Here is a 9,911-nt window from a genome sequence, read left to right as displayed (position 1 = left end):
TGGGATCAGTTCTGAGTAAGGGGAGGGTTGCTGTACTATTAGAAGCACTTTCAGCTCCCCAGTTCTCCTTCTTTTAAAGACCAATCCTGTCATTTGAATTTTGTGAATTCCATCACTTTCTTGTCCTAAAGGGAGTGATATGGGGAGATTGACTGCTTCCCCTTCTGTTTCCACAGATGGTGATCTAATAAGTGTAGCCAAGCTCATCTCTACCTAGGAGATCTCCCCTGAGGAGCAATCCCCTTTTGCTGGACATGCTTACAGAACCGCACAGCCATGGACCTCAAGGAGAAGTGTCAGGTAGGTTTCATGATAAGGGTCATGCCCAACTTACAGGTTGAATCCTTTTAATTGTCTTTCATTACTTTGGGTCAAGACTCACCGTTTGGCTTTATTATGTGATGGTATAATCTGTGGTTATTATCAAAGTTGAGAGTTCTGTCACCTTCACATTCCTAGGGGTGTACTTGCTTGTATCAGTAGGTAAGTCCTTTGCAGGCTGGGACTGAGGCACCATGGTGGAACAACATAGGTGAAGTATATGCTGTCACATATGCTTTGTCTTTCTTGAGCTTTAAGTAGGCCTTCAGTCCCCTGGACACTTAGTTTGGCTTTATTTGAGAGGCTAAATTCACTGAGAAGATTTTTAAAATAAACTAAGGTGATGAAATCATCTGAGTCCAGTTTTACTGATTGTAAGTGTATGTATTTCTTGGGCAATTGCATGTCTTTCCAGGGAGTGCTGCAGGATAGCATTTCTAGATCGGGTTTAGAAAGTGCCAGATAAGTCTAGATATTGTATGGAGGGGCAATCTGTCTCTTGCTACCTTGCCATGCTTTGAACTTCAAAGGAAAAAGAAGAGAGAGAGATCTTCATGAACAGCTGCTATAGAAGGTAAAAAGACATATCTGCTGTGGCTGACAGGAGACTGTAAACTTGGCACATGTTACTACTTCCCAAAAGTAAAATGATTTTGATCACTTCAGTGAGTAGTCTGCTGGTCACTTATGTTTTAGCCATGTTTCAGCAGCCACCTGCGTATTAAATGTACTTCCCACTCAAAAAATTGAACTGGTCCTAATTCTGGATCCCAATCAGAAATGGGACAGGTAGTTTGGGACCAGTGGAGAACGTTATACATGCCAAGCTCTCAGCTGACTCTGGTAAGAGAACATTCTTGGCTTTCCTTTTTGGTGTCCCTCTCTCCACCACACTGTAAGCTTTGTCTGCCAGATCATGTTTGCTGTCTCTGTTATTCTGTGTGCATCCCTTTCTTGCTGTTCTGTTTACAGTGCTTCCAGCATCAAGAAGTGGTTTTGTTCATTAGTGCAAAGTACCCATTAATCACTTAGACTCAGACCTGCTCTAAAAGATTACTACAGCAGTGTAAGTGACTTAAAAGGTACTCAGTTTTTCCACATCAGCTCTTGCACTTGCCTACTAGACTTCTTATTTGCTAGGTTTTCGGTTCTGTAGTGTGTTAGACCAGGAAGGCCTGGGTTTACTCATGCCTGAACCTCTTGCTGCTGGTATGCTCGGGGGACGTGTTTGAACTATATTGTTTTATATCAAATTGCTGTGTTACTATGGAGGTAACATTCCAATGAGGATAATTATCTATTTATTCTTTTGTTAATGACATCATGGTCTAATCTGGTATTGATGATTTTAAAGAGATGACGCAATTACCATTCTGTACAGGGATGTGTTCTGTGTAGGATCTGAGAGCGCAAGCACTGGCATCGCTGCAGCCACAGCAGAGCACAGCGAGGACACTTTCACTGTAGGTCACTATCTTTGGTTCATCTCTCTCTTTCTCATATGACATTCTTCATTGTACAACACAGGAAGAGCATGTCAAATTGCTGGACAGGCAGCAGCGTGGACAGTATTGTAATAGACCTTTAAAAGGCCTATTAGGAGAGTGTCCTGCACAAGGAGATTACGGGGGGGAATCATGGTGTTCTGAAGTCCTAGTCTCCTCTCCTGATTTACTGAAGTTTTTTCTCCCTCCTTTCTGAATGGGGGTTAAAAGTGAAGGCAAGAGATCATCACACTCTTTTCAATAGGAATTTAAAAAAAACATTGATACATACAGCTGCATTTTACAACTTACTTTGTTTGGATTCTGAGAAAAGACCATGGTTTTATTCTTGTTAGCAGTATATTATTTGGTGTTAAGGAGTTTGCTCCTATTTTTTTTTCAATACTGCAGATCCTTGTTTCATCCCCTTTAAGGTGGAATCCATCTTCCTTTCCAAAGTGAAGAACTTGGACACATATATGCTGATAACGGAACAAATTAACCTGCTATATAACCTCAGTAGTAAATTTGATGTGCTAGGTTTATTTTAAAATGCTAAAAATAAAATGAACCCAAGGGAAAACACTAGTCCCAAATCTAGTTCAAAGCAATCTCTTTGCTCTAATATATGTGTGTGATGAAGAGTTAGCACTCCTGGAATAGAAGACATGCTCAGAGCACTGCTGCAGCACAGACATCTGTCACTCAGAAAATGAGAGACTTGTCCTCTGGCTCCAGTCAGCTAATACAGTTCTGTTGTCAGAAATGGCTGAGGATCAGTTTGTCAGGTGTAATGTAGGCCGCCTTCCAATTTTTGTCAGAAGCCAGACACTGCAGAGAAAGGCGGAGAGTATTTTAGGAGCCAAAACCTTCTTAAGTTAAATGTGCTGATATCTTGTTCTTTCCCCTCTTCTCCTGACTTTTTAATTTTCTGTGTATTTCTGAAGTGAATTTAATACTTGTGAAAGGTGCCAGAATCTCTGCTCCAAGACCCACTCAGCATATACCAAGACAGACAGCAGCACTGATTGCAACAGGACAGTGTTAGTTTGAGTTACTTTAGATATAGGCCGTATTTGCAGCAACACCATCTATTAAAAATTATTGATGTCATCCATACCACAGTTACCAATAACAGCTGAGCTGTATTATCCCAGTGTAATTGCTGCAGCCTGGAAACAGCACTGTGCCTCCTGGCCAGAGCTCAGAAATGTATTCAGGGAGCCTGTGCTGTACTCCACGTTGCTCCAGCTACAGCACTGTTGGTCCTGAGCTATCTTGTTCCAGGATGCCTAACAAGAGCTACAGTCCTACCTTTGGACTGAAAAGTAGCCCAAGTCCTTTGCCTTTTCTCATCTTGCCAGTAACTGTATCTCTTATCTCTAGATAACTGTAACTCCATAACTTTTACTCTATCTCTATCCCTGCTGTTCTCTAAAACCTCAGCTCTTCTTTCAAGGGCTTTTTCACAAACTGATCCTTTTTCCACAGGTGTCTCTCGTGTATGCTGCAGTTTTTGTATGGGTCTCAGTCCCCGCCTTTATACTCAGACTTTTATTTCAACCCAGAGTTTTATCTTCAGATCTCAAGTTTACAGCTTCTGCTGTTTCATTCTGTTATTTAATGCACAAGTGCATGTCCAGATGCAATTTATGATACCAGCTGATATCAGAAGGAAGCTACATAGTACAAATTACTGCCCTATACAAAACACTTTAGAGCAAGGTCTCTCAACAGTGGGGTAAACAAGAAGAGGCAATTTGATCCATTTCCATTTGTGTTCACGACCAGAGCTGGAGTTTCAGAGCTGGAAGAAAGTTGTGTTGGGACCTCTTAACTGCATGATGCACAAGGGTTATTCCTGGTATTGCACTGTCACCAGCAAGTTGTTTTATTCACATTCATTCAAGTCTCCAGAAGTTGCAGAGGCATGGGAAACAGCTCAGCAACCACTAAGCTAGGAAGGGGCTGATACATGTATGTTGTGTGAGGTTTTGCCCATTCTAACCCCATGTTGTTGATGCTTTCTTTTTTCTCCTTACTTTTTTCCTTTGTGTTGAAGTGAGTAGGTGAGTAGTTTCTTAGCAGGAAAAGAGGAAGGAAGGAAAAATTGTGCCGTTAGGACATTTTGTTCCTCTCTGCAGTTTAAAATTGTTGTCTAGGTAACAAAATGCCCTACAGAAGGATGAAGGATGTCTTGCCTCTTTCTCCCCCGCTTCCTCCTGAAGTGACATTAAATGCAGTGTCTGCTTCCCTTCAACTTTGGCTTTAAGAGCTTTGTGAGATTACATACTGATGTGTAACTCAGTGCTGACACAGAGATGATAACTAGTTCTTTCAGGAGTTGCCTTAGATCTAGCCTGCGCTGGGTTTACTGTAAATACTGAGACCTCTTAATCTCTGCACTTCTGGCTTTAAACACAGAATATGGGCTGTGACTATTTAGGTGTCTGAATCTCAGGGAAGTAAAGGAAGTGAAGAACTTGGCCAGGGACGATAGGCAAATCCTGATACCTGTACATGGTCTTCAAAGCTACATAATATGCTGAGACTGGAAGCCTTTCCAGTGCCTGTCTGTTCCATTCTATACAGACCGGCTGTAATTCTTGGCAAGCTATTGACATGGTTCTTGGCTGGGCCAGTTCTTTACCCCGTTCTATGTGGAATGGAAGTAATTGGTTTAGCGATTGCTTTGCAGAACTGTGAAGCCCCAGACAGAATTAGGATGGTACTGAAGTAGGAGCTATATAAAAACCCGCTTATAAAGGTCCTTCCCTCCAAAAATGAGAAGGAAGCATTCCTGTAAAAGATGAGAATGAGAGAAAAGGCTCATTCCTTCTTCACCTCCAAAGGCCTTTTTATCCCATTACCTGTTGTTCTACCCAGCCCTTCCCTGTCTACACTAATCCTTTGCCTTCTCTGTGCCACTGCCCAGGTGTCAGTAAACGGGGAGCCCCAGGCATGGCGCATGGCTATGAAGAATTTACGTGCACCTTTTGGTTTAGATTGTGTGGCTCAGGATGTATGAATATTGGATGCTGAGAGGGGCTTTTGCTGCTTTTTCTATCAACAAGAGGGAGGGAACACTTCAGACTGGACCTGTAACCATCTCAACTTGTTTAAATAGCAAATGCTTGTATTTTTAAATTAAGCTTGAATCCAAAGCTGTGGAGTCATCTGGAAGACTCTCCTAGATTTATATAGGGGAGTTAGTATTCCTGGGTCTCTCTGTCTCAGTCTAGTCTTTTTCCTTGCCTGCTTAGGTGTTCCTTCCCCTGTAGTATATTTTATAGCACTTTGTCCTGTCTAATTTGCCATCTGCTTTTCCGCAGACCCCTGTCTGTCAGCATCAACCCTTACTGTGCATGCATATGCATCTCTACAGGCAGGGAACCCAGGGATTCTGGCTGCATCAGCTCCATCTGATGAATGGACCATTCGTACAGACATCCCGTGCTATCCTGGGCAAACTTTCTTCCCTCTCTGCCTTTTTTTTCCCCCTTTCTATCCCTCATCCCCCACCCCCATCCACCGCCTCTTTGCTGGAACTGCAGTGATTGGAACTGTAGTATATTTTATAGCACTTTGTCCTGTCTAATTTGCCATCTGCTTTTCCGCAGACCCCTGTCTGTCAGCATCAACCCTTACTGTGCATGCATATGCATCTCTACAGGCAGGGAACCCAGGGATTCTGGCTGCATCAGCTCCATCTGATGAATGGACCATTCGTACAGACATCCCGTGCTATCCTGGGCAAACTTTCTTCCCTCTCTGCCTTTTTTTTCCCCCTTTCTATCCCTCATCCCCCACCCCCATCCACCGCCTCTTTGCTGGAACTGCAGTGTGATTGGAAACAGGCTGAATTAATCAGCAGACTGGTGCTTCACTCTGCTGCTTCTGTCTCATTCTCTACAGCGCTGGGCTCTGCACAGTCTTGCTCTCTCTCCCTTTTTGCTCTCTCATTTTTGGAGGGCGGCAGCAGTGCAAGTTGCTGGGGAAGTGGCACAGGAATTTAGCCCAGATGCTCTTCAAGCAGGCCAATCTCTGGATCCCCCACCAAGGCAAATGCCACAAAGTAAGTTTCTTTCCCTTAACATTTAAATTCAAAATGGCTTTCCCTCTCTCCCTCCCCAACCTGCATCCTGCCTGATGTGATGGTGCATGAAGAGCTTTGAGGTTTTGGGGAAAGAGGTTATGGCAGGACATGAAGCAGTGAATGATGATTTTAGCTAGGGAAAGAAGCTCTGTTTTAAACTGCAGATTTAACCCTAGAACCAACACGAGGGGCCAAATATGATTTTACTACTGACTCCTGCTTTGCTGCCCCTCTGCCTCATGACTTAAATTTGTCTTTTTCTTCTACATGCTCTGATCTGTAGCTGTTGAACCTCCTTATCTCCTTGAAATATCTCGCAGTGCACCTGCTAGGCTGTATTGTAGTTTTAGTCCCCAGAGTCTTCAGATAAAGAAGTGGGGATGGCAAGGAAACTAAGGTGGGGGGGAGTGAAAGATGTGCTGAAGTTCTGTGGATTTCTGAGCATTGCTGGTCTCTGGGAGGGGATTAGTATCCTCTGGAATAAGCTCTGCATTGGCATAAAGCAGTATGCTGTGTGTTGAAGCCAGAATAAATATGGACCCCTAACTGCTCTCTGAACCTGGATGAATAGTGTAACTGGATAAATTACAGTAATTAAAGCTCAATAATTGCATAGTACAGGTAAGCTTCAAAGCACTGCATAAACACTGTCTCATCCTGCCAGCAGCCTGGTGGGGCAGGTAACTATGTTTGGGTATTTGCTGCTGCAAACAGGACCGAAGAGACAGACTGGGGAATGTACAATTCAAAACTGGGCTGTTACCTGGGGAGCGATTGCCTCTTTCTCTGCCGTTGAGCTGCTACTAGCTGAGGGAGAAGCAAAGCACTGGGCTTTGCATTACCTGTGTGGAAAGGTTGATCGTGCCTGTTGGCATCTTACTCTGTGCTTTACGGAGGGCGTGAAATGTGAATGTCATTGTCTGGATTAAAATGAACTCTGTTCAGTGGTGATTCAGATGGCTGATTAGTGTTGCTTTGGCCAGATCTCTCAGAGATCTGTGCTCCTGCAGCTGTGTCTCTTTGCAGTGTAAGTCTGCAGGCCCTGTTAGCGAACCTGCAGGCACCCAGTTACCGAACTGTGGGGGCTCTTTTGTCCAGGGGCCGGGGGAGGTCTGGGCTGCCTTTCATACTGTTGCTGCAGATGGAGGAAGGAGACGATTGTTGACTATTGTTCTGTTCATTAATTTGGGCACTGCTGTACTGAAGACTTTTCTTGTTTCATTTGATTTGAGACCACCAACAGCTAAGCTGTGGCTGCCAAGCTCATGTCAGGTGGCATTTAAACAAAGTTTAACAGCTGTGTTCGCTGTGCCTTCTGGTACCTTTCCCGGCATGTCCAGTTTTAAAGGCAGCGGTCCCCACAGAGCCATGATCTGCTGGATGGAGCTGCCTGAATCATGCAGGTATCAACACATATTTCTTTCTTCTGTGCTTTTCAGTAGTGTTCAGGTGTGTTGGTGAATATTATAATCTTCACAATGCCTACAGTTGGTAGGGAGTTGGTAGTCCCATTATAGAGGTGAGAAACTAAGGCGCAGAGGAGCATCCCATTTTCACACTGCCATGCAAAAATCTGCGGCAGAAGGAAGAACAGAATCCAGCTGTCCTGATGGTTAGTCCAGAGTCTTAATCAAAAGATCATCCCATGGAGTAGAAATGTGTCAGGGTGGAGGTTTCATGTAGCCTGGGTCACTAGAGAAGCAGTCTTGCTAGGAGTCAGGGATCAGATGTCTTTTGAAAAGTAACTAGGTGAGCACTAAGAAAGACAAAAAGCATAATCAGGACCAAAAATGTAGGTAGTAAAGGGAAACTTTTGCCCAGAGTGGCCTATACATTGGCTTTGCTGGCTACATCTGTATCATTCTGTAGCATGGATATGCCATTTCAGGCAGTCTGAGCACTAACTCGGCAGCTGCAGTTGGACAGAGCTGTAGCATACTGATGTATGATTTGCTTTAGAACAAGAATAAATCCCTCTCTAGCACTAGCCTGCTGTAAGAAATGTTGCCCCAAGAAATTACATGCTGTTGTGTGTATGATGTCTGCCATCCTCTCTGATGAGATCCAAAAAACACCACTATGGGTCGTATTGTGGCAAGAATCTGACTTACAGTACTAAATGCAAATATATTTGGTGGAGTTACTCCTTCTCATGTGTTTTTGAAACTGTGAATAATGCTTACATTTCAGGAGGTGTAATCCCTGAAGTAGATTAATAGCCTGCAAAATGTCATTGTTAAATTAAAAACTGCCTTCTTGTTTCTGCTAAGGAATGCAAAATATCTCTCAGAAAGAGGAAGAACATTCTGCTGCCCAGTTTCCCATCTCCAACTGTTTAAATGTGAAAAGCAACTGAGTAGAAGTGTTAAAAAAGGTGCCTAGTGTGTGCAGCCTGCAAAGAGGGAAACAATCTGACAGCTGCCTTGTAGGGGTTTTCCATACCACTCTGAATCAGAGGGGTGGAACTGCAGTCTATGAAAATTGAAGCTTCTAGCAAATCTGTTTTCTATTCCCTGATTTGTTTAAACGATCTTTGTAAAGGCAGTTACATTCAAGTGTACAGCAGTCTTGGTGAGAAGCCCTTATTCTGCAAGAGACTGAATCCACAGAGGACGGAGGATGATTCAACCCACTTTGCTCAGCTGAATCAACTTATGTGTCTACAGAAGCAGTTGGAAGGGTGCATTCTATAAAGCAAATGATATATTTGTGCTCCAGTATTATTTAAAAAAATGTTTGGCACATGTGATACAACACCACATATTATATCAACGTATACTGGTAGAACAAATAAATATGCTACTATGGATGTGTAATGGCTGTATGAAAATACTAGAGGACTTATACGAATATTTTGTGTCCATTTCTTACATATATACATTCTGACCTCTGCTTGTTTGTTCCTCTTGAAGGAAGGACCTCTATCCTTCATTGGATAGCAGAGAGTGTGAGAATAGCTGATAAACTTTTAAGATATTCTTGAATGGTTCTATGTGTGAAAGAACAGGATGGGAATTTTAGGAGGACAGATCAGGAACCAGTGGTGATTTTGTGTAAGGGTGAAGGTGGGCTGCGGGAAGCAGACATGACTAGTTGGTGATGCTCAGGAACAACTTCACATTGTGGGAGGAAAAATCAGAAGATAACCACTCTTTTCCTACCTATCAATCTGAAAACGCTCCTGCAACCCATGAGGAAGGTAAAGGAAACCTTTTTGCTGTGAGCCAGGCAACGCTACAGATTTAAACAAGCTCCTGGATCATTGGGTATTTGCCAAGTAATTTCCCCCTGTCAAACTATGGAGGGCCAAGTGAGAGGAGAAGGCAAAGGAAAGTCTACTGATTCTGTGGCTCCCCATGTCCTAGCTCTGAGCTGCTTCTTGTCTCCTTTCTCAAGAGCCAAACCAGCTTCTAAACCTGGGCATTTGCTAGATCTAGCTCAGGTTCCCTTTCCCTGACGTTTGCAGGCAAGCTAAGCAGTAATTTAACATTTAGGATATTTACTGAAAGTGGAGAAAAGAGGAGCCCATTCATGCATCTTTTCATCTTCCCATCCAGTCCACACCTCAGTGCATTCATTCCCTCTAGAAAATGAGATCACATGTACAAAAAAATCTTCTGCACTGTGTGCTTTTTCCTTAACAGCCATCCTGCAGATTACAGCTCTAAGAGAGACGCATTATCATCTGCAAGGCAGAAGGTTGCAATCATCCTGTATTTACCTGGCTTCAGTCATGCCTCTTGGACTAAGGCTGTGATAGGTGGGGCAGGGGTCAGCTCCAGAGGAGCCTTAAGTGCACTTAGAGGCTCGTGTGCTCTCCAGCCTCTCGGGGCAAAGGAGGAAGCAACTGCTCATTTTCTTCTCAGGACTTTTTCACTTTAGGCATGGGCAAAAAGAAAGTATAACCCTTTAAAATGCCTCCTGATACCCATCAGGGGTTTGCTTTCACTGTAACCTGGAATTTACTGTCTGTTTTTTCTTTTTTCTTTTTTTTTTTTTTTTGTTCTTCA

General features: G+C 43.3%; 1 protein-coding gene across 1 annotated transcript in view; it reads left to right on the top strand.

The window, feature by feature from the left end:
* The first annotated feature begins 253 nt into the window (after positions 1-253).
* Positions 254-9,911, top strand: part of TMEM94 (transmembrane protein 94) — a 45,947-nt gene continuing 36,289 nt past the window's right edge. Inside the window, exon 1 of the mRNA XM_009279641.2 lies at positions 254-300. Coding sequence (XP_009277916.1) covers positions 277-300 — 24 coding nt within the window. The 5' untranslated portion in view covers positions 254-276. The remainder of the gene's footprint in view (positions 301-9,911) is intronic.

The sequence above is a fragment of the Aptenodytes forsteri genome, unplaced genomic scaffold (genome assembly GCF_000699145.1).
Source record: "Aptenodytes forsteri isolate BGI_AS27 unplaced genomic scaffold, ASM69914v1 Scaffold563, whole genome shotgun sequence".
Lineage (NCBI taxonomy): Eukaryota > Metazoa > Chordata > Aves > Sphenisciformes > Spheniscidae > Aptenodytes > Aptenodytes forsteri.
The sequence above is the reverse complement of the archived record's forward strand: the minus strand, read 5'-3'. Positions and strand labels throughout refer to the sequence as shown.